Here is a 24,089-nt window from a genome sequence, read left to right as displayed (position 1 = left end):
TCATGGTTGCCCTTTTATGAGAACCAATACAGGGTGAAAATCAAAAGCAAAATATTTTACTACAAAACTACAGTATAAAAACAAATTCATACTGGGAAAAAAGAGTCATCTTAATACCTTATTATTGGGATTAGGTGTCTTAGTTACCTTTACTTCATCTGCCCGTCTGAATCTCTTGAGTTGCCTAAGTCGCATATATTCTGATTTTACACGCTTCCTCCAGCAAATTGGTCCTTTCTCAGATTTCTTTCCGGTCTGACCCATGATTATCCCTGCAAGAAACAGAACCTAGATATATGATCAAACACAGTCAGGCCTACTAAGTGGCTGATATCTATTCTAACACCAAGGGTCTGTTTATGCATGCAACGGAGCCTATATCTGAAACGGGCTATAGCCCGTCTGCAGCACTCATTTCTAACATTACAGTGCTACTTTTTCAGCTGGAAAATTCAAATGATAGTATACTCCAGAGTCCTATCCTTAACCCTGCCTTAGTAGTAAATAAGTCTAGGCTTTGCTGCCACTCCATTCTAATAGTATGGGTTCCACAAACCACAGAAGTATCAAGATATAATCCTTGACATTTAGGTTGAGGTTCAGTGTGCGGCAGCTGTTTTCTGCTCCGTTCCTTAGATTCACCACTGCAAATCTTACAAATGTGGGCTGAGTGTTGATAAGAGATTGCAGTTTCTGGTCATGACAAATAACTCCAGCAATTCATTAGTCACAAATGCAGAGTGCTCACAAGGAGGGGGGGAAAGGAACCTGTTATTAGCAGAGTTATAATGAACATCAGTCCTCACTCTTAAACATGAGATGATCTCAGTGCTAAGATAACTTAGCCTGGGCCTCCCAATTAGAAATCATTTTTAAGTTGTGTAGATCATTCTTTTACTATGATGAAGAAATGTTGATAGCTGCCATGGAAGCTTGTGTTAGAAAGAAAGGCACAACAGAAATTTACAAGGTTGCAGAGCTGAGTAAGCCTTAATGCTTTTTAAGTTTAAATTATAGGAAATTTAAAATATTCGGATATATCAATTACACATACAAGGGCCTTTAGTATTTAGCTTGTAGTTGAGCAGGCCACTTTGCTAAAAAAAAATCATGCACTCTGCCAGAGAAAAAAGAATCTGAAGCCAGCTAAAAACTTAAGAGCTCAGCAGAAGCCCCAAACACAGGCCCATGACATTCACAGCAATGCTGCCATTGCCAACCAATCCAAACACACCACCTAATAGGAACACTTGCCTCACTCAAAACACACGTGGCCAACCATCAGCACACACAGAACTCATGCACATGGCTCTGCCAGCAGCGCAAGCACTCAATGATCCCCACATCAGACCAAGGAAACCTGGCACTTCACAGGGGCCAATGAAAAAACAAGCCTTTACTGCAAACAAAATGCCTTATGCAAATGTGGACTATTGCCTGGCTCCACAGCCTGCTCAGCAGGGGGCATTCTGGCACCCTTGTTGCTATGCAGCATCAGACATGGCACCACCACCTTCCCCTACCACAGCGAGGAGAGCCCCACCGCAATGTCTCTGTGCAACTCTACCACAGCCACCACACTGGCCACTCAGGTTCTGCCTCACAGCTGCTTTGGAGGCATCTGTGGTTACCCAGAGCAGAGTCAGTACGAGAACCAGCATTGGTGTGGGCTATGGGAGGGTGGCCAGAGAAGGCAGGCAGGCAGCCAGAGGGAGCCCAGCCACTATGTTCACAAAGGCTGCTGGGCCAATGGGAAGAGTGCCTGCAAGGGGTTCAAAGGAAGGGGCATTACTAATCTGGGTCCAGGGAACCATCCCTGTGCCCAACAAAGAAGCCGGGGTGCCCCCAGGGGCTACCGCTGGAACACAAGAAGACATGCACGAAACTCACTTTCACTGTTGGAGCTCTAAATAAAAAGAGGAAAGGGATGGATGGGCAGACCAGGCAGGCAGCTTCCAGGCCCTCCACCACTTCCTCTGCTGGACCACCATGCTCACAGGTGCAGATGGGTCACCAGCATTCTGCTGACTGTCATAGACATTCTGGGTCAGCATGGGATTAACAGGAACTGGACAAAGAGACTGAAGGAGAAGAGGCATGACCACTATGCTTGAAGTAACCCCAATATCCACCACCTGTGTTCCCCACCCCATTAGTGTGTCCCTTCTGTAAGGGTGCCAACACCACTGTCGTGCGCTGGCTCATAAGACATGATAGGTGTGAGTGCCTTCTTGTTCAGTGCCTCCTGGAATGGCATGCCTGAACAAACTTGATCTCCCAAGCACACAGTGTTATTACATCGCTCGAACATGCAATCCCCAATGGGGGATGTCCAGGGTGCTATTCTTCTCAACAGCATTTGTGTGCCATTTCCTGCTGCACTCCTTATCCAGGCCCCCATCACAAATACACAGGACCACCTCAGGTTTAGCCACCACAATCTGGTACAAAAAAAGGCCTATTCCTGAGGATGCCAGTTTATCCCATCCTCTGGAGAGGCACGGAGGCCCAAAGGTCCCTTCCTGGTATCTGGGACAGAACCAGTTCTGCTGTATCCTAACCCCCTCCAATGGATCTCAGGTTTGGATGGCACAATACAGTGGTGCCTTGCAAGATGAAATTAATCTGTTCCGCGAGTCACTTCGTCTTGCGGTTTCTTTGTCTTGCGAAGCACGGCTATTAGCGGCTTAGCGGCTATTAGCGGCTTAAAGAAAAAGGAAACAAACTCGCAAGACGTTTCGTCTTGCGAAGCAAGCCCATAGGGAAATTCGTCTTGCGAAGCGACTCAAAAAACAGAAAACCCTTTCGTCTAGCGAGTTTTTCGTCTTGCGAGGCATTCGTCTTGCGGGGCACCAGTGTAATTGGCATTGTTCTGCAAAACAGCAATTAAATCTGAAACCGATTATCGCATAAACCCAAAGAGCAGAAATATACAAATGAGTAAGTTTAAGAAAGAGAAAGTGTATCAAACCAAAATGAAGGAAGTCAATTATGCTACATTCAGAAACTCTTTACTGCCCCAATAACTTAAAAAGGAACTAGACAATTACAAAGCTGTTATCTGCATGTATTTGGTATACAGCAGTCAATACTTAAGTCAGTTACAAAAACCTTCTGTAAAAAAGCAACAAATGGCTTGAACATTCTCACACTGAACCAAGACAAAACACAGCCCATGACTATCCCAGACATCATGCAAACCAAATCAAAAGGCTACAAGTCCAGGCCTGGGCTGTTACCAGCACAGATTCCAATCCTCTTATCTTTATCAGTCCCTTTTGACTAATTTAATTCCTATACATTTCATGTCCTGCAGCTTCTTCATCAAGTAAAGACAATTTTGTGCTATAGGGAGCTTCACTGCATGCTCAAGAAAGAAAACACCATCTGCATGAATTTTCAGAGCACAGAAATTCTAGTACCGTATTACTTCTATAGAAGAAATAACTTCACTGTAAAAAACAAAAGGACAAGTTCCTTTACGGAACATTAGTGAACACTGCAGAACAGACTGCAAAGCTGCAACAACATTCACAACTTCTCAAAGTAAATATAAACATACTCTACTGAAAAACAGGCAGAGCTAATCTGCAGAGCAGATAAGATTTGAAATGGAGACGGTATTCCCATCACTTGCATCAAAGGGGGGAAAAGTTTCCTCTTCTTTGTTCTGCTCCTCCACAAAACTGTTGTGTTTCACACAAAAAATAGCAAGACGACAAGACAGGGCTGTTATATACAAACTGTGATTTGTTTAGTTTTCCCAGACCCAGATGTTAAACCTAAAAAGTCATCCCATGGCATTGGTATCATTTTATAAACAGGGTATCTAAAAACCAAGGATACGCACAAGGACCAGCTATGTTCTCAAATGTCTAAGGGACCACTGATTTCCTTCAGTGTCTCCTTCCAGTTCACTGGCTCAAAGAAAGAAAGAAGTCTAAGGAACTGTCGCCATGCAGCTCCCATAGTGCCCCATCATCTGTTACCCCAGGGAAGTCTGCATAACCATCTTTTTGTTGTTTAGTCGTGTCAGACTCTTCGTGACCCCATGGACGCCAGGCACTCCTGTCTTCCACTGCCTCCCGCAGTATGGTCAAACTCATGTTGGTAGCTCAGAGGACAATTTCCAACCATCTTATCCTCTGTCATCCCCTTCTCCTTGTGCCCTCCATCTTTCCCAACATCAGGGTCTTTTCCAGGGAGTCTTCTCTTCTCAAGAGGTGGCCAAAGTCTTGGAGCCTCAGCTTCAAGATCTGTCCTTCCACTGAGCACTCAGGGCTGATTTCCTTAAGAATGGTTAGGGCAGAACCATCTTACCCTGAGCCAAGTAAGAAGGAGCAGTTACATATTTTTTCAAAACAAACAAGTTGCCTTTTCCATTCCATTGCAAGTTTTTAAAAAAATGCTTATTATTGAAATAATCTTATGTAAACTGCCTTGTGAGGTGTACCTTAAATGTGGTATATACCATATTTTTCGCTCTATAAGACACACTTTTCCCCTCCTAAAAAGTAAGGGGAAATGTGTGTGCATCTTATGGAGCGACTGCAGGCAGGAGGGCTCTGCTCCCTTCTCCCTCCTCGGGGAAAAGCCCCCAAGAGCCGCACACACACTCCACGGCTCTTTAAAGGGAGCACGGCTCTTGGGGGAGCCTTAGCCACACGTAGCCTCTCCCGGGCAGGGGATGAAGGCTCCCCTTGCCCGGAGAGGCTGCGCACAGCTAAGCCAGAAGCCAGGACCGCGAGCGGGATCGCTGCGCTGCGATCCCCCTGGCTGTTCTAGCTTAGCTGCGTGAAGCCTCTGCAGGGGAGCGGGGAGCCTTCATCCCGCTCCCCTGCGGAGGCTTCGCGGCTACCCCAGAAGCCAGAACAGCTAGAGGGAGCACTGCGCAGTGCTCCCTCTAGTTGTTCTAGCTTCGCGAGAAGCCGCCGCAGGGCACGGAGAGCCTTCATACCGCTGCCCTGCGGAGGCTTCGTGCGGCTATCCCTGGCTTTTGCGGGAGGTGGAGGAAGGGAGAGAGCGCATGGCTCTATCCCTTCTCCCACCTCCCAGAAAAGCCCCCAAGAGCCGGGGGAAAGCCTGCAAGCACCACACACACACACTCCACGCGGCTAGCGAAAGGGAGTGCTGAGCAGAGCGTGGGATGCAATGTCGTGGGCGACATTGGCCCAGTCACCATCTCCTAGTCTAACCTACTTCACCAAGTTGTTGTGAGGATGAAATGGGGAGGAGAATCATGCGGACCACATTGAACTCTTTGGAAGAAAACAGCGGTACATAAATGTAATAAATAAGTAAATACATAGTTGATAGTACACGAGCCTTTCCTTAACATTCTTAAAATAAGTGATCTGCATGTTAGCAATTGATACCCCTCAATTATATATTTTAAACGTAATAGGCTTTTATAAGAATACTAAGATAATCCTTTACCTACAATTGAGAACTGGGATAGCTCAATCAGGAGAGCATGAGATTCTTAATCTCAGGGTTGTGGGTTCGAGCCCCACGTGGGCAAAAGATTCCTGCATTGCAGGGGGTTCGACTAGCTGACCCTTGTGGTCCCTTCCAATTTGCGTAATTCCATGATTCTATGAAGGTGAGTAGCTGAAAACATACAGCAGGCAGCTGCTACTTCTTTTTGGAAAGGGATGATAAAAGTGAAGGCTTTTCATAGTATGGGGTTACATAGAATATAGCTTCTTTCCTAATTAGATTCCAAATTAAAATAAACCATACACATTAATGACTGTGTAATTAGTAGATCTGCTTCATGTCCTGTCAGGCTTCAGGGACACAGCTTCCTTCCCCCACCTTTGGCCGTAGATAAGCAGGACAAAGTGAAAAGAGTCACTTACAATTTAAAGATTATTTAATGATCAAAGCAAAAGAACAAAGCAGCCATTCTCAGAATGAAGATGTTCCCAATTAAGGTTTCCACCAACTTCCCCCCTAGTCACTTCCATGCCTTGCAACCTGATCTCGCAACCTCTGTGCTTTTTCTGTAGCTACCTTATCTGCTCTACGTGACCTTGAACTGATAGACTGGACACTTTCCAGCAAGAGTCTGTTAGTTCTCTCTCTTCCAGTTCTTCTTCACCTTGCTGTTCAGCCCCCCCCCCCCCCGTTCGCCCCAACTTTTGTCTTCAGAACTATGCTCCTCTGCAAAACCATTGTTCTAAATCCATATTGCGCCACTGCTCCTGGTCAGGAGCAGGGGGAGGAAGAGGCTCTCACCATTCCTCCTCAGCCTGATCTCTGACATGTCTATGCCCTGGGTTGTAATAATGAAGACATTATAATTGCATCTGAAATAAGAAAGTTTCTGTAGCTATTTTAATAAATATATGGAATTGGCATACAGTGGTGGAAGCAGCTACTAACATTGTTCATAAGGAGAAGGAAACATACAGGCAACTACCAATATATGTGAGGATTACGTTCCAGGCCTCCCCGCATGTAACCAAAATCACGTATATTGGGAGCACCCTGGAGGGGCAGCGGGGCTTGCACCAGTGATGCATGGGGAATCTTCTTTCCCCGTGCATCAGCTGAGCTGCTCAACAAGACCCACTGTCCCTCCGGCTCATGAGGAGACCCTCTCCAGAACCCAAAGAGGATGTCCTCTTCGGGTTCTGGGAAGGGTCTCCTTGTGAGCCAGGAGGACTCTCCAGGATGCTCCCCATTTCTGGTTTACACTTCTGGGTTCCTGGCACCGCATGGGTGTTCGGTAGCATGCAAATGGGGAGTTGCCTCACAATATGATAAACAGTCCCCTCACAATATGATAAAAATTGACTTTCCATATTCATTTCTTTGAACAGATTGAGGAATGTCCAAAACAGACACAAAGATAAAATGAAATGCTGTTTCATTAAAATTACAATTATAGGTCTTTTTGGAAATGACAACCAACAGTGTAGGTTAACTGAAGAACTCAAATCAAGATCCTTGGGTACCTTATTTTATTGCCCTCTGCTAAGTTCCTATTCATTTTCTAGTACAATTTCACTTGCTGGCCTTCCAGTCATGAGATGTGCAGATTTCAACCCAATAAATATGCAAAGAAACACAATGCCCTCTTCTTAGACTCTTGGCTCTTGAGATTATCCTTTCAATAACAGTACTTGGGAGTACTGTTTCTTTGCATACTTATTGGGTTGAAATCTGCACATCTCATGACTGCAAGAACAACTATTGTCCAACATGCCATGCTGTCTTAATTTTGATAACCATTCTGGCTCACCTTAAATATTCAACCATTTGTATTGCTTTTCTTAAGAAAAAGAACAAATAAAAAACCCTGCCTAATGGCCACCACATGTATGCTATGTTGAGTCAACCGACGAATGGGACCACCAGAGGCTGTATGTGGCTCGCAATGCAACGCCATGCAGTCCAGACTATTGATTAACAGCAGCAATATCTAAATGCCAGACTTAACAACTAGTAACAGGGCCAAGCCAACAACTTCTCTCCCTTTCTTTTTAAGCTCTATTTTGCTCCTATTAGGCGCAAGTTAGGTCCTGATAATGGGACTCGATTGTTTTGAAATACTACACAGCTATGCTCCAAGAGAAACCCCTTTAAAAAAACCCAACTTTTATTAGGCTTTATAGAGAAAAATACAGAAGTTAATATCAAATATCTTTTCCCATTTTTTGTCCAAACTATGACTTTGATCTAAATACAATAAAAACATTGGGGTGGGGAAAAGAAAGGAATAAAGTAAGAGATTTTTTAAAAAGAAATAGAAGAGAGGTTAAAAGAGAAAGAAAAGGAAATTTAGAAGACTAGGGACTTCTTTTTTTAAAGGAACTCGCTTAAAAGGCTCATTTTAAACAAGGTTTGTAGGATTTTAAAATATGACTAACACAGTTCTTAAAACTACTTTTAAAACTACCTACACACATACTCTTGGAATAAGCAGGATCATATTATTTTTACAAAAACTGTGTGATAAATTAATAGCTTCTGGGTCTTGTTCTCTCCACACCCCACTGGCCATTAAGTCCGTATTCCTTCCTCTCCCCCAATTCCATACGGAAACACTTTATCCAAAAGCAACCAAGTCAAACTTTGAACTCTGCCACTTTGTCAGATCAGCTAGCTAAACTATTGCTCTGCTTCAAGAGGGCCAGGTACTGCTACCTGGATTCTGATCCTAATCTTGAAGTTACTACCAAGAAGAATTTGAAAATATGGAAGAGAAAACAGGACGCAATTTCTGGGTGCTATGGATCTCGCTCCCCTTGCATACCAAAATGCACTGCAATGTACACGTTTTCAGTTTATTACAATAATAGCTTGCTGATTATTTAGAAAAAGGAAGCTCTGTTATTACATCAGCAAGTTTAAAAATATTTAGTGGATTATGAACACAGATGTTAGTCAAGCGCACATTAGGAATGTGCTACCATGCCCCGCAATAGTCAGCAATATATAATTGTCAAAAACTTCCCCTAAATGAGAAACTGTGATGTGAAATGAATGCAGTTGCCTCTTAGGCTTTCGAATGTATTCACAGAACTTGTGACTGCCAAATTCAAATGCAGTCTATCAGCCACAGAAGGCAGCCTACAAGGGGCCCCCAAACTAAGGCCCGCGGGACTCGTTTATCTGGCCCATGGTGACCCCCACTGCCCACTGCCACCACTCGCTCTTACCGGTGCTGTGCTGCGTGGCTGCCCACTTCCGGGTTGGAGGAGCACCGGAAGTAGCCCCGCTGCACTCCCCGGGTTTTGGGCTGCAGGCTGCTGTCCGCAAGCCTTGGGAGCCTGGCGGGAAGTCACGCCGGGCTCCCAAGGCTTGCGGATAGCTTCCTGAACAAAATTGCATATTGTCAAAAAATGTACTCTACCTGCACCTCTGAATGCTCTCCCAAGATGAGGGCAATGGCAGATTTTTTACATATTTGGCCAAGCTGAATTTGCACAAGTGAAACGTGTGTATGTTGCCAGTAAACAGTATATACTGGAAATATATCAGATGACAGAAAGTCACAGCCAATTAGGCATACCCTATAAACGTGCATCAAACTAAACATCCTCCTTGTGACTTTTCCACAATGGGTAACAGTGCCACCAGGACACAGTTAAGCTGGCTTCTCTCAAAATTAGTGTTGCTGCCTAAGAAAAGTAATGTCTATCTTCACAATGTGGTATCTTTAAAAACCACAAAGAAAGACAGTTGGACATGTGTCAGGGGTTCAGGAGCAGAGACGCAGAGAAGGGAGGAAGCAGAGAGCGAGGGGGAGGAATCCGAAGGGAAAATGAGTGATGATGACGACCCGAGATCTCCAAGCCTAAGCAGTGAGTCAGAGGACTCCCAAAAGGGAGCCCCAGTGAGCAGAGCAAGGGGGGGATCCGGGGGGACACCCCAGGAGGAAGGGAACAGAGGAGATTCAGAGAGTAGCAGCTGGAAGTCGGGACCCACGCTCATAACTGAGGGCGGCAGCAGCTGGAAGTCGGGACCCACGCTCAAGACTGAGAGCAGCAGGGAGGAAGGTAGCCAGGCATCGGGTTCCGGAGGCTGTCAGCAGGAGGGAGGGCACGAGTCAGGGGTGGTCACGCCCTCCTCAGAGAGCGAGGCAACGGTTAAGAGGAAAGTAGAGAGTTGGGCGCGCGCGCCAAGTTCAAATGCAGCGGAAGCTGGAGCAGTAAGCAGCCCGGAGAGTGAGCCAGGTCCCAAAGCCCGCCGCAAGGAGGCAGAAGGATCAGGGGGGTCAGCGTCAGAGGAGAGTAGAAGGGAGGAGGCCCAGGGGGGCAGAAGGACCCAGAGACGTAGGGAGAGGCGAAGGAGGTGGAGCAAGGCTAGGGTATTAAGCTGGTGTGCAAGAGGCGGGGACTCAGACGGGTCTTCGCCGACCTAGGGCAGAAGGTGTAGAGCTGCACGCTGCAGTTCGGAAATGAAACCTGTAACTTAATAAAGACTCTTATAAAGTGAACGCTGGCGGACTTGGTCCTATGTGAGCTGGGACTGGGTGGCAGCTCTGACAGTAAGACCCGTCTCTCAAAAGCTTCGGACACCTGATATCTCGCAGCGGAGAGAGAGGCAGCTGGAGGAGGGGATCGGTGTTTGGGAGCAAGCTCACGACGGTTAGCAGAGATGACGGAAGCAGAGACAGTTGCAGCGCTGCAACAGGCAGTTACCCAATTGAACGCGGAGGTACTGGCATCCAAGAAGAGGGAGGAGGATGCGGCAGCCGCCTACAGAGATCTCCACGCCAGGTTTGAAGCATGGGTTAAACACGGGCAGCCAGGACCCAGACCGGAGGGGGTTGGGTTGGCACGGAGAGCAGGAGGGCTTGTGGCTCACTTCGATGGGAATTTACAACAGTACCCCAATTTTCGAGCAGACGTAATGTGCGCACTGCAACTGCTGGCAAAAGACTTTAGAGATGAGGAAGAGAAAGTGGGGTTCATACTATCCCATTTGCATGGGGATGCTAAAGCGTGGCTACGCAATTTGTGGAGGGATAAAGATCCGGCGCTTCAGAATGCAGATGCCTTTATCAAAGCGATGGATGCGTGTTTTTTGTCTACTATTGATGTGGATCTTGCCCGACGGGAGATTCATGGACTAAAACAAGGGAGGGCAAGCGTCCGGCAGTACCACGCCCGCTTTTTTGCGCTGGTCAGTGCCTTAGAGTGGGACCGGGATTCGCCCCCTGTCAGAGACCTGTTCTGGGAGGGTCTAAGCTCTGCGGTCAAGGATGAGATTGCAAGGGGGGAGAGGCCCCGAAGCACGCAGGAGGTGGTCCAAAGGGCGCTGACTGTGGGGGTGAGGCTGGAAGAACGTCCATGGTGCAGAGATGAAGGACGTGGAGGGCGCGAAGCAGCGAGAAGTTTCTCTTTCATTCCAAGAGAAGCAGCGCGTGCGCAATCCACACCTCCGCCTGGAGGGGGAGGGGAACCGATGGAGGTTGGAGGTGCAAGGGCTCAGTCAGCAGCCAGAGCCCAAGCACCGACAGCAGTGAAAGCGAAGCCTCCTAGAGGGAACAGGAAGTGTTACATCTGCGAGGATCCAGGCCATTTGGCGAAAGAGTGTCCCCGGAGGCTCCACAAGCACACTGCAGCCTCAGCAATGGTGACTGCAGCAACGCAGCAAGGAGAACCACAGCAGGGAAACGACGATGTCTGGCTGGAGACAGAGGCACTGGGGCCCAGCCAGACGCATCAGTGAAGCAGTCCCCAGCGATCTTGCAACCCACGGACCCCCTCCCACCCAAACCAGTAGTGCAGCTCACAGCATCTCTCCAGCTACCCGATGGCGTCACTATCGAAGTGCCGCTTTCTGTGGATTCTGGAAGCAACGCAGACTTTATAGCGCAGGATTTTGTGGAGCAGCACGCTATACAGCTACTGCCTGCCACTCTGCCCCTGCAAGTCGTCACAGTGGATGGCAGAGAGTTGCTAGGGGGGCAGGTGGTGAAGCAAACGCCACCGATGGTGATGCGCCTTGGCAACCACAGGGAAGTCATCAGTTTTAATGTCACCCAACTGTCGGACACGCCCATTGTGTTGGGCATGAGTTGGCTGGACAGGCACAGTCCGACACTGGCTTGGTACCAGAGACAGCTGATCTTCGGCTCCTCTTATTGCGCAGAACACTGCATCCTGCCCAGACAGGAGGGAGAGGAGGAGGAATCACAACTGCAGTTGGGAACGTTGCAAGCAGTCCCCCACAAATACGCAGACTTTCTGGAGGTCTTCTGCGAGAAAGAGGCTGACAAGCTACCACCGCACAGGCAATATGACTGCAAGATTGACCTCCTACCAGGGGCGACGCTGCCGAAAGGGAAGCTGTATTCCATGTCTGAGGACGAATTACAGGAACTCAAACAGTTCATAGATCACAATTTGCAGCGCGGTTTCATCCGGGAGTCCAGGGCAGTAGGGGGCAGTCCTGTTTTCTTCGTGAAGAAGAAAGACACGCCCCAAAAAAGACTGGTGGTGGATTTTCGCCTCTTAAACAAGATGACCAAGCCTTCTGATTTCCCCATGCCCAGGATTGACGACCTACTAGCGACGGTGCGCAAGGGACGCGTGTTCACCAAGTTGGACCTGCGAGGTGCGTACAATCTCATCCGCATGAGGGAGGGCGATGAGTGGAAGACAGCCATGTTCACGCCTCTGGGCACCTACGAATACAGAGTGATGCCGTTTGGATTGCAAAACGGTTCTCACTGTTTCCAAGCTTTCATGCATCATGTGTTGGCGGGACTCCTTTACAAGAAGTGCGTCTGCTTTCTGGATGACATCCTGATATTCTCCGAATCGCAGCAAGCCCATGACCAAGATGTTCGGGAGGTGCTGAAGAGGCTGCAGCAGCATCGACTGTACGCCAAACTGGAGAAGTGCCAGTTCGACACGACGGAGGTGGATTTCTTGGGTTACAAGTTGTCGGACAAGGGGCTAGCCATGGACAGCGCCAAGGTTCGTGCGGTGTTGGATTGGAAGAGCCCGCGCAACCGGAAGGAGGTCCAGCGGTTTGTCGGCTTCGCCAACTTCTATCGCAAGTTTATCAAGGGGTTCGCGATGCAGACGGCGGCCATTACGGACACGCTAAGCTCCAAGAAAAAGAAATTCATCTGGACGGAGCAGGCGGAGCAGTCCTTTCAAGCACTCAAGCGTCTCTTCGCGTCGGAAGAGCAACTGCTGCATATCGACCCCAGCAGACCGATGCGGGTAGAGACAGACGCGTCCGATAGAGCAGTGGGAGCTGTCCTGCTGCAAAGGGACCCACAGGGGGTCTGGAGGCCGGGAGCGTTCTACTCCAGAAAGCTCAGCAAGTCGGAGCAGAACTACACCATCTGGGACAGGGAGTTGCTGGCCATTCATGCAGCTTTCAAGGCGTGGAGGCACTTCCTGATCGGCGCCAAGCACACGGTGCAGGTCTGCACGGATCACAAGAATCTGGAGCACTGGCGCACGGCTCAGTTCCTGAACCAGAGGCAGATACGTTGGGCGGAGTTCTTTGCTGACTTCAATTTCCGAATAGAGTACGTCCCAGGCGACACCAACGTCATGGCGGATGCACTGTCCCGCAAACCGCAATACCTCGAAGAGGCGACGCCAGCGGCAGCCATGCACATCTTCGCGCCAACAGCGTGGGCGTGCGCTTCAGCCACAGTAGACCTGGATGCGGTGCGGCGGGCGTTGCAGGACGACTCCTTCGCGCAGGCGAAGATGGCAGAGGTGCACAAGGGCACGGCGAAGGGCGACGAGTTCCAGATACGAGACGGCTTGCTCTTACGTAAAGGGGCCATCTACGTGCCGGGAGACGAACTTCGCGCCAGGGTACTGCAGCAGCTGCACGACGCACCCACGGCCGGGCACTTTGGCACGGAAAAAACGGTGGAATTAGTCGCAAGGGACTTTTGGTGGCCCAGACTGAGAGGGGAAGTCGCGGACTACGTTGCGAGGTGCGACACCTGCCAGAGGGCCAAACCGGTGCACAAACCACCGGCGGGACTGCTGGAACCGCTGCAAACGCCGTTTGAACCGTGGGAGAGGGTGGCCCTGGACTTTGTTACGGATCTACCCAGCTCGAGAGGCAAGACAGCTGTACTAGTGGTGGTGGACTTGTTCACCAAGATGGCACATTTCATTCCGTGTGCGAAGGTGGCCACGGCGGAACAAACCGCCAAACTGTTCATAGATCACGTGTTCAAAGTGCATGGTCTGCCGCGGTCTATCCTGTCCGACCGCGGGCGCCAGTTCGTCTCGAATTTCTGGCAGAAGCTGATGAGTTTTCTAAATGTCAAGGTCGATCTGGCATCAGCAAGACACCCGCAGACCAACGGGCAAGCAGAGAGGGTCAATGCCATCATGCAGCAGTACCTGAGATGCTATGCCAATCAACAACCTGCGACCTGGGTGGATTACCTGCCGCTCGCCGAGTTCGCTTACAACAACACGAAGCACGTGTCCACAGGGGTGACGCCGTTCTTCGCCAACAATGGGAGGAATCCCAGAACCTTCCCGGGACGGGAGAGAGTGGGGGACGGAGAACCACAGACGGCGGACGCGTTCGCGTCAGAGTTGCAGGCGGTACACGATCAACTCAGACGGCAGCTGGAGCTAGCTAAGCACGCCTACAAGGTGCAAGCTGACAAGCACAGGCGGGTTGGCGAAGAGATCCAAGTGGGAGACTGGGTCTGGTTGGCAGCCCACGCAGTGCCGACCAGGTCACTAGCCAAGAAGAAGTTGGGGCACAAGCAAATTGGTCCGTACCAAGTCGAAGCACAGATCAACCCGGTAGCCTTCCGACTGGTGCTGCCGGAGGGTTCCAGAATGCATCCGGTGTTCCACAGGTCGGTGCTCACTCCCTACAAGGCACCTCACAGATTCCAGGAGCCAGGGACGGCACCGAGTCCGTTCCGGGAGCAGACGGAGACGCGAGGGGTGACGCAGCAAGACCCCATCAACGAGGTCACGGAGATTTTGGACTCCAGATGGGGGGAAGAGGGAGTCGAATACCTCCTAGCCAGAGAGGGCACCCGGGCCAGCGCCAATAGCTGGGTGCCAGACTACGCTTTGGAGGAACCCCTGCTCAAGGACGAGTTTCATGCCCTTTTCCCACACAGACCCATGCCAGCGAGCTTCTTCGACGACTGGCTGTTCACGCCCACACTTTCTTCCAGCACGTTCCATGGATTCGACTCGGACGGGGAACCCGCACTGAGCACCCGTTCCCCAGAAGGATCGCCGGCGGGTTCGGCGTCAGACACCTCGTATTGGTGGGACGATCGACCGGAGGAGCAATGGCGCCGGAAGTGGCTGGAGATGCCAGGTCGAGCGACCGACGCAGAGACTGACATGGACGTGTTCGGGGAGGACCTTGGGTTCGAGCACGGCGGTACAGAGATGGAAGCGGAACAGGTCAACGTCGGCGACCGCGAGGAGGAAGACTCGGAGGTCTTCAGTTGGCGGCCAACCACGGGGAGCGAACTGTATCCGGCATTCCCTCCCGTGATGATGGAGCACCCAGCACCCACACCTGAAAGCGGGGAGGGGGGAAGGGGGGGCTTCGAGGGGGGGATGGATGTCAGGGGTTCAGGAGCAGAGACGCAGAGAAGGGAGGAAGCAGAGAGCGAGGGGGAGGAATCCGAAGGGAAAATGAGTGATGATGACGACCCGAGATCTCCAAGCCTAAGCAGTGAGTCAGAGGACTCCCAAAAGGGAGCCCCAGTGAGCAGAGCAAGGGGGGGATCCGGGGGGACACCCCAGGAGGAAGGGAACAGAGGAGATTCAGAGAGTAGCAGCTGGAAGTCGGGACCCACGCTCATAACTGAGGGCGGCAGCAGCTGGAAGTCGGGACCCACGCTCAAGACTGAGAGCAGCAGGGAGGAAGGTAGCCAGGCATCGGGTTCCGGAGGCTGTCAGCAGGAGGGAGGGCACGAGTCAGGGGTGGTCACGCCCTCCTCAGAGAGCGAGGCAACGGTTAAGAGGAAAGTAGAGAGTTGGGCGCGCGCGCCAAGTTCAAATGCAGCGGAAGCTGGAGCAGTAAGCAGCCCGGAGAGTGAGCCAGGTCCCAAAGCCCGCCGCAAGGAGGCAGAAGGATCAGGGGGGTCAGCGTCAGAGGAGAGTAGAAGGGAGGAGGCCCAGGGGGGCAGAAGGACCCAGAGACGTAGGGAGAGGCGAAGGAGGTGGAGCAAGGCTAGGGTATTAAGCTGGTGTGCAAGAGGCGGGGACTCAGACGGGTCTTCGCCGACCTAGGGCAGAAGGTGTAGAGCTGCACGCTGCAGTTCGGAAATGAAACCTGTAACTTAATAAAGACTCTTATAAAGTGAACGCTGGCGGACTTGGTCCTATGTGAGCTGGGACTGGGTGGCAGCTCTGACAACATGCTATTTCCTTTTAAGTATCATGCTCATTTTGTTCAATTCATTAGCCTACCCATTTTAAAAACATCAAATTGTTATACCTACTAAACATACCGGAGAGAGAAAATTATTTTTATATTGTGCAAAAATAAGCTTTGTGGGAACATATTAAAGTGGGCTAGAAAGTGATACCAGTTTAATAAAGCTTGCAATGTTTGCTAATTGGTTGACCAACCAAAAATCTTCTGATTATTCCTGATCAACTTGACAGCACATTTTTTAAAAGAAACTGATAATACAACAATACACCTGTCAACTCTGAAGTAACTGAGTTCAGTTAGGCCTACTCCTTAGCAAGTAATGCAGAGCTTTCCAAACTTTTCATGTTGGTGACACACTTTTAGGACATGCATCATTTCTTGACACAGTAATTCTGTTTTACTAGCAAACCAGAGGTTAAACTAACACCTTTCCAGCCCTGAGAAGAGCAGGGGGTGGGGCATTCGCGTAACACACCTACACACTGCAGCCTAGTGTGTCATGACACACAGTTTGGAAAGCTCTGAAATAATGTATGCCTAGGACTCCAGTCTGATTTCTATTTCGTATAAAGCTTACAAAAACCGCTGATGGCAGCTAGCTTCTTAGAATAGGAATTCTTCCTTACCTTACCTTTATTTATTAAATTTCTGTAGGTTGGCTTACAATATAAAAACACAAGAATACTAACATCGTAACAAACAAAAACTATCACTCCCCCCCTACACATGGTTATTTATTAATTGAAATACTTCTCCTGAGATGGTACCTACTGCGACATTAACAGGCATTATCTAAAAGCAAATGTTTTCTTTTCCTTTTCATGTTGCTCATTCATTTGCAGACATAAAATCCATCCACTGTTTGTTTAATCAAGTGACACCTTCAAACACAGTTGCAGCCATCAGATGAATGTCAGGACTTCCACTGATGGAAATTCTAGTGAAAGCCCAGAATGGGCTACACTGTATTTTCAGGCTTCACACCAGCCACAAAAATTAGGAACTATCACTGCCATCAGCAGGACTGGATCTGCTTAAATCCATCCTCCGGGTTAACAAAATTGTGGATTACTTTAAAGCAAGCATTATATTAATCTTTTCTACCAATACCAGTCACACAAAAGACTTGCAGCACAATCCTATGCATGTCTATTTTGAAGTACACATGTACAGGAATTCTGCTTTGATACGCAAGGCTTTTCAATTTTGGAAACAGTAGCGGCAACAACTTATTCAAAATTCTTCCACCGGCATCACCCATCATGCTTCTGGTAAAGTGGGAAAGCACCTTCGATTCAAAAGGCTGGAGCGTCCTGGGGGCTCTGGGGCGGGGGCACTACGGAGGGGAATCAGAGGCGGGGTTTGCACCTACTGGATTCCCCCCAGAAAAGGTAAGTCCCGATTATAGCGATTAGCATTTTGAGAGGAGCAGCCAGCCCGCGGCGAAGGCATGGAAGCCCCCTTGCTCCGGGGTCCGCCAGGTGCGAGGAGGGTCCCCTCCCTCCCTCGCCCCACCCCCCGGCGCCCCACGAAGCGGGCAAGGGCGCGGCGGCGGCGGCGGCGGCGGCGGCAGGGACGCCTCGCCCGGAGCCGGGCTTCCCGCTCGGCAGCTTCCTCGGGCGCGCGGAGGCGGCGCCCATTCAAACAAAGGAGAGTTCGGCGCCCGAGCCCAGCGCCGCCGCCGCGACCCGGGCTGGGAGGAAGCGCCCCTGCCCCCCCCCGCCGCCCCGGGAGGGAAGGCGGCTCCGGACCCCCCCCCCCGCCGCCCATGCCCGGCGCCCCCTCCCTCCCTGCTGCTCCCCGAAGAAGAGGCGGCGCCCCGACCCCCCCCGCCCGTGGCAGTTGCAGGGGGAGGGGCGCTCTCTCCCGGAGGGCAGGCCCCGCCCCTCAGCCCCCCCCGCGCGCCCCCTCAGGCGCCCGCCCGCCCGCCGCTCACCCTCGCGCCCTCTGCCGCCGCCGGCCTCGCTCTCTCCCTCGGGCGCCCGCTCCGCCCGCCCGCCGCGTCTCCCGCGCGCCTTCGCCCTCCTCCTCCCGCTCAGGACTAGAGCGCGGGCGGCAAACTCGGCCCAATGGGCAGCGCGCTCCTTGGCGAGGGCCTGCCGGCGCCCCGATTGGACGGGCCCGCCCGCCCGCGCGCCGCGCAGCCCGCCAACCGGCGGCCGCGGGAGGCGGGGCCAGGGCCTGCTCGGCCCCCCACGTGCGGGCGGGAAAGGGAGGCGGGAGAAGCTCTTTGTTCTGGCGCGCGGCTTCCCCGCCCCTCCCCCTCCCCCCTCCGCCTCGCTCTCGGGAGCCCCGCTCTCCCTCGGGAGGGGCGCAGCCCTCGACGGAGCAGGCGGGGGGGAGGAGGAGGGGTCCGTCGGCTCGCTCTCTGGCCCTGAGGGAGGCTTCCGCCGGGGTCTCTGCCCCGAGGAGCTGCCCCCCCCCAGTTCATAGGACGGCAGCACTCTTCCTCACAAGTAAGCCCAAGTTTTTGAACTTGTGCATTTTACCATTCCTGCACCCATTCAAACCCTGTGCAGACACAGAAAACCCTGTCGAGGAGGCGGCCCCGCCACATTGGGGCGAAGGCGAATGAGCGCCGCCAGCGAGCAGGTGACGCGGGCGAAGCTTTTGCAGGGCAGGGGAGCCTAACAGATCCCCGGAATCCCTCTGCTTTGAGTGACTCCGTCATGGGCGCTGGAAGATCCGAGGGTAGCCATCGGGAACCTGGGGGGAAGCGAGTGTCATGACGAGGGCAGCGGGGGAAGCAGCTGCTGCAGCCTAGAGTTGAAGCTTCCTGAGATAAGCCAGAGATAAGGGCGGGGGGGGGGGTCTGGCCTCAGGGCGCCAAGGAGATGTGCCTGGAATTATTCGAGGCAGCAGCTGTGAGAAAGTGTTTGGGGTACATATGGATGCTTTTGAAGTTGTTTACAGGAACATTTGCTTTGACAACAGATTTGTACATATGCATGATTTTATACATAGTGAGCTGCTCATTCAGAAGTAACATATTACCACGCGACATGCCTAGTTTTCTCACTTGCTTCCAGTTGTGGAAAGTGGGGTTTTTTCACAGAACTCAGGCAAATGACGCGCAAAGCCTCCCTGAAGTTACCTCTAACCAGTGGCGTAGCGTGGGGGGGGTGCAGGGGGGGCCGGCCGCACCGGGCGCAACATCTGGGGGTTAGGGTTAGGGGGCGCAAATCCACGGGTTAGGGGGCACAAATTACTTGCCTTGCCCGAGTGCTGACAACCCACGCTACGCCACTGCCTCTAAGGGTCCTCCTAGCACCTGTCCTCATGGAAAGTTATTCCCCTTCTAAATAGGTATTAGCCATAATTTAGAGCAGACTAAATGTTTCCGGTACTTGGGGTTGTTGCTTCACCACACAAAGCCTTGGAGCTTCCACTGGCAGATTAGCTGTCGGAAGGTGGAGATGAGCAAACTTGCAATATGCTCTCCCCCCCCCCCCAAATAGAGGTCAGTCTGTTCCATCAGCTATAAGAGTTTTTAATGCAGTACAGTCATACCTTGGTTCTTGAATGCCTTGGTACTCGTACATTTTAGCTCCCGAACGCTGAAAACCCAGAAGTAAGTTTTTGAACGTTTTTCCGAAGCCAAACATCCGATGCAGCTTCCACTTGAGTGCAGGAAGCTCCTGCAGCCAATTGGAAGCTGCGCCTTGGTTTTCGAATGTTTTGGAAGTCAAACGGACTTCCAGAATGGATTACGTTCAAGAACCAAGGTACAGCTGAACTGGTTAAAGATGTCAGTTTCGGCCTGGATAAGGGATTACTGGGACCTTTCTCCAATGAGGGGTTTATAAGCCCTTGGTCGAAAAGTACGGCCCAGAAAGCCTCCTCAACTGTGCTCTCACCGTCCTTTCTATCGCATTTGGGTTATGATATAGATAGCCCTTAAATCCTTGAGGCAGAGGCTATGGCAGATATTGCATACAGCGATCTTCATTCTTGAACATATGTAACCTGAGGACCATTTGCATCCAGAATTCACTATGGGCATGTTTTCTGTTTACCCTCATATCTTACGAATTTGTCAGTACCAAAGCTAGATTAAATGTATTCCCATCTGAAGTCGTAAATGGCAGACAGACTGGTATACCTTACCAGAAAAGACTCTGTTTATGTTATCAGGCTGTTGATTGCATGAAACATTTTTTATCACACTGTGGACTGTATAAACAAGCTAAAAAAGTAAAGGTAAAGGACCCCTGACAGCTAAGTCCAGTCGCAAACGACTTTGGAGTTGTGGTGCTGATCTTGCTTTACTGGCCGAGGGAGCCAACGTTTGTCTGCAAACAGTTTTTCTGGGTCATGTGGCCAGCATGACTAAGCCACTTCTGGCGAAACCGGAGCAGATCACAGAAACACCATTTACCTTCCTGCCAGAGTGGTACTATTTATCTACTTGCACTTTGAAGTGCTTTCGAATTGCTAGGTTGGCCAGAGCTGGGACCGAGCAACAGGAGCTCACCCCGTTGCGGGGATTCAAACCGCTGACCTTCTGATTGACCACAGAGCCACCCGTGTTCCTATAAACAAGCTAGGAACCAATTAATTAAGCCCTCATTGGTAAATTTACCTGGAAACTCTGATATCTTTTATCCCAATTATCTCCTTTTTTATAATATATTTTTATTAAAGATTTCTTGGTTTACAAAAGTGTGTGCAATGTTTCTTTTTTCAAGCTATGTTTTCTGAAGATCAGTTTCATTTGTTGAGACATTAGTGTTACATTAGGAAGCAAAGGAGGAAAGAGGTGGAGGGGGGAATCATAGAATCATAGAGTTGGAAGAGACCACAAGGGCCATCGAGTCCAACCCCCTGCCAAGCAGGAAACACCATCAGAGCACTCCTGACATATGGTTGTCAAGCCTCTGCTTAAAGACATCCAAGGTAGGAGACTCCACCACACTCCTTGGCAGCAAATTCCACTGTCAAACAGCTCTTACTGTCAGGAAGTTCTTCCTAATGTTTAGGTGGAATCTTCTTTCTTGTAGTTTGGATCCATTGCTCCGTGTCCGCTTCTCCGGAGCAGCAGAAAACAACCTTTCTCCCTCCTCTATGTGACATCCTTTTATATATTTGAACATGGCTATCATATCACCCCTTAACCTCCTCTTCTCCAGGCTAAACATGCCCAGCTCCCTTAGCCGTTCCTCATCAGGCATCGTTTCCAGGCCTTTGACCATTTTGGTTGCCCTCCTCTGGACACGTTCCAGTTTGTCAGTGTCCTTCTTGAATTGTGGTGCCCAGAACTGGACACAGTACTCCAGGTGAGGTCTGACCAGAGCAGAATACAGTGGCACTATTACTTCCCTTGATCTAGATGCTATACTCCTATTGATGCAGCCCAGAAATGCATTGGCTTTTTTAGCTGCCGCGTCACACTGTTGGCTCATGTCAAGTTTGTGGTCAACCAAGACTCCTAGATCCTTTTCACATGTACTGCTCTCAAGCCAGGTGTCCCCCATCTTGTATTTGTGCCTCTCATTTTTTTTGCCCAAGTGCAATACTTTACATTTCTCCCTGTTAAAGTTCATCTTGTTTGTTTTGGCCCAGTTCTCTTAATTTGTCAAGGTCATTTTGAAGTGTGATCCTGTCCTCTGGGGTGTTAGCCACCCCTGCCAGTTTGGTGTCATCTGCAAATTTGATCAGGATGCCCTTGAGTCCATCATCCAAGTCGTTGATAAAGATGTTGAATAAGACCGGGCCCAAGACAGAACCCTGTGGCACCCCACTAGTCACTCTTCTCCAGGATGAAGAGGAACCATTGATGAGCACCCTTTGGGTTCGGTCAGTCAGCCAATTACAAATCCACTGAGTGGTAGCATAGTCAAGACCGCATTTTACCAGCTTCTTTACAAGAATATCATGGGGCACCTTGTCAAATGCCTTGCTGAAATCAAGGTAGGCTACATCCACTGCGTTCCCTTCATCTACCAGGCTTGTAATTCTGTCAAAAAACGAGATCAGGTTAGTCTGACATGACTTATTTTTCAGAAATCCATGCTGACTATTGGTGATCACAGCATTCCTTTCTAGGTGCTCGCAGACTGTTTGCTTAATGATCTGCTCCAGAATCTTCCCTGCTATTGATGTCAGACTGACTGGGCGGTAATTATTTGGGTCCTCTCTTTCCCCCTTTTTGAAAATAGGGACAACATTTGCCCTCCTCCAGTCTGCCGGGACTTCGCCTGTTCTCCAGGAATTCTCAAAGATGACTGCCAGTGGTTCTGAGATCACATCTGCCAGTTCTTTTAATACTCTTGGATGCAGTTCATCTGGCCCTGGAGACTTGAATACATCTAAACTAGCCAAGTATTCTTGTACTATCTCCTTAGTTATTCTGGGCTGTGTTTCCTTTGCTGAATCATTTGCTTCAAATTCTTCAGGTCGGGCATTGTTTTCTTTATCGGAGAAGACTGAGGCAAAGAAGGCATTGAGGAGTTCAGCCCTTTCTGTGTCCCCTGTTTGCATTTCACCATCTTCTCCTCTGAGTGACCCCACTGTTTCTTTGTTCTTCCTTTTGCTATGAACATACCCATAAAAGCCTTTTTTGTTGCTTTTAACCTCTCTAGCAAGCCTGAGTTCATTCTGTGCTTTAGCTTTTCTGACTTTGTGTCTACACGTGCTGGCTATTTGTTTGAATTCCTCTTTGGTGGTTTCCCCCCTTTTCCATTTTTTGTACACATCCTTTTTTAATCTTAACTCAGTTAAAAGTTCTTTAGATAGCCACCCTGGCTTCTTTAAGCACCTTCCATGTTTCCGTCTCATTAGTATTGCCTGACGTTGTGGCAAGGCCAGTGAGGAATCTGTTTGACCTTATGCTCTTGGCTGAGTTTGACGTCCAACAAATATCCGGGTAATTGAAGTCCCCCATTACTACTATCTCCCTTCCTTTTGCATGCTTGGCCATCTGTTCCAGGAAGGCATCATCTATGTCCTCCGTTTGGCTTGGGGATCTATAGTAAACTCCCACAATGAGGTCACTGTTATTCTTCTCTCCCTTAATTTTGACCCAAATGCTCTCACTTTGAGGTTCTAAATCTTGGATCTCTTCACAGGTATACACATCCCTGACATATAACGCCACTCCTCCTCCTTTCTTGTCTGGTCTGTTTCTCTGAAATAGATTGTATCCCTCCATTATTACATTCCAATTGTGGGACTTATCCCTCCAGGTTTCAGCAATGCCTATTATGCCATATTTAGTTTGCTGTACCAAGAGCTCAAGCTCATCTTCTTTATTTCCCATGCTTTGCGCATTAGTGTACAGACATTGAAGTCCATTAATCATTCCCCTGTGTCTCTTATTTAAGGATTTTTTCCTCCCACCACTAGGTCCGCGTGCTGTTTGCTCCATTTGGTCTATGACATTTGGATGATCATCTTCATCAATTGATAGGCTCCTACCTTCAGGAGCACTGTCTCCCTCCCCCACATTAGTCAGTTTAAAGCCCTCCTGATGAGGTTTCTGAGATTTTTGGCAAAAACATTTCTCCCAACCAATGGTGAGTGGGTGGCAATGCTTCTATTCTACGTAGTGTATGTGTGGGGTTTTGTGTCAGCGTCACTTGTGTGGGTTCTCTTTATTATCCGCTTGTATTTCTTTGGTGGTGAGAGAGGTTCGGGGTGGCCTAATGTGTGGTTGGTTGTCTTTGATTGGCTGTAGAGAAATTTGTTTTCATGTGTGAATGGGGGGGGGGGGTTGGTGTTTTTGGATTATTATTTTTTTGATCAGGTTAACCAGATTGATTCACATGCTGTTGGCAGGTTCTTTTTTTGTTGGGTTGTGTATGTGATGTAATATGCTCCCATCCCATGTAATATGCTCCCTATCCTCCTTCTGAGGAGGGGCGGTCCAGGTATTTGGGGCTTATTCTTGGTTTTTTGTGTGAGAAGATAAATGAATGTAATTTTTTCTGCCATTTGCAAAGTTGGGCTGGGATAATCCAGATTTTGGGGGGGGGGGGTTGGAATAGGTAGGTTAATTTTGGGAGGATAATCATTTCGATCATGGATATCTTGTCTGAGAGAGTGAAGTTGGTGTTGTTCCATCTCCTCAGGTCTTTGTTGATTTGTCACCACAAGGGGTTGTAGTTGTGGAGGTATAATTTGTTGAGGTGTCTGGTTTTTTGTACCCCTAGATATCTGAACTTGGTGTGGAAAAGTTTTATCTTGGTGATGTTGGAGAATTCTTTTTGGGTATGAGG

At 49.7% G+C, this 24,089-nt stretch overlaps 1 protein-coding gene across 6 annotated transcripts in view; it reads right to left on the bottom strand.

Annotated features, from left to right (window-relative positions):
• The window catches only part of EZH2 (enhancer of zeste 2 polycomb repressive complex 2 subunit), a 64,208-nt gene extending 46,284 nt beyond the window's left edge, over nucleotides 1-17,924 (bottom strand). For 2 of the 6 annotated variants that reach the window (XM_082192808.1, XM_082192803.1), the window contains exon 1: nucleotides 118-272. In XM_082192808.1, coding sequence (XP_082048934.1) covers nucleotides 118-264 — 147 coding nt within the window. In that variant the 5' untranslated portion in view covers nucleotides 265-272. Of the gene's footprint in view, nucleotides 1-117; nucleotides 277-17,667; nucleotides 17,684-17,809 lie in introns of those variants that run through there. The other 4 variants (XM_082192804.1, XM_082192807.1, XM_082192805.1 and 1 more) reach the window with 4 other exon arrangements.
• Nucleotides 17,925-24,089: the final 6,165 nt, after the last annotated feature.

This window comes from Podarcis vaucheri (genome assembly GCF_965113315.1).
Source record: "Podarcis vaucheri genome assembly, chromosome: 12".
Lineage (NCBI taxonomy): Eukaryota > Metazoa > Chordata > Lepidosauria > Squamata > Lacertidae > Podarcis > Podarcis vaucheri.
Note: the sequence above shows the minus strand (reverse complement) of the source record. Positions and strands in the feature narration are given on the sequence as shown.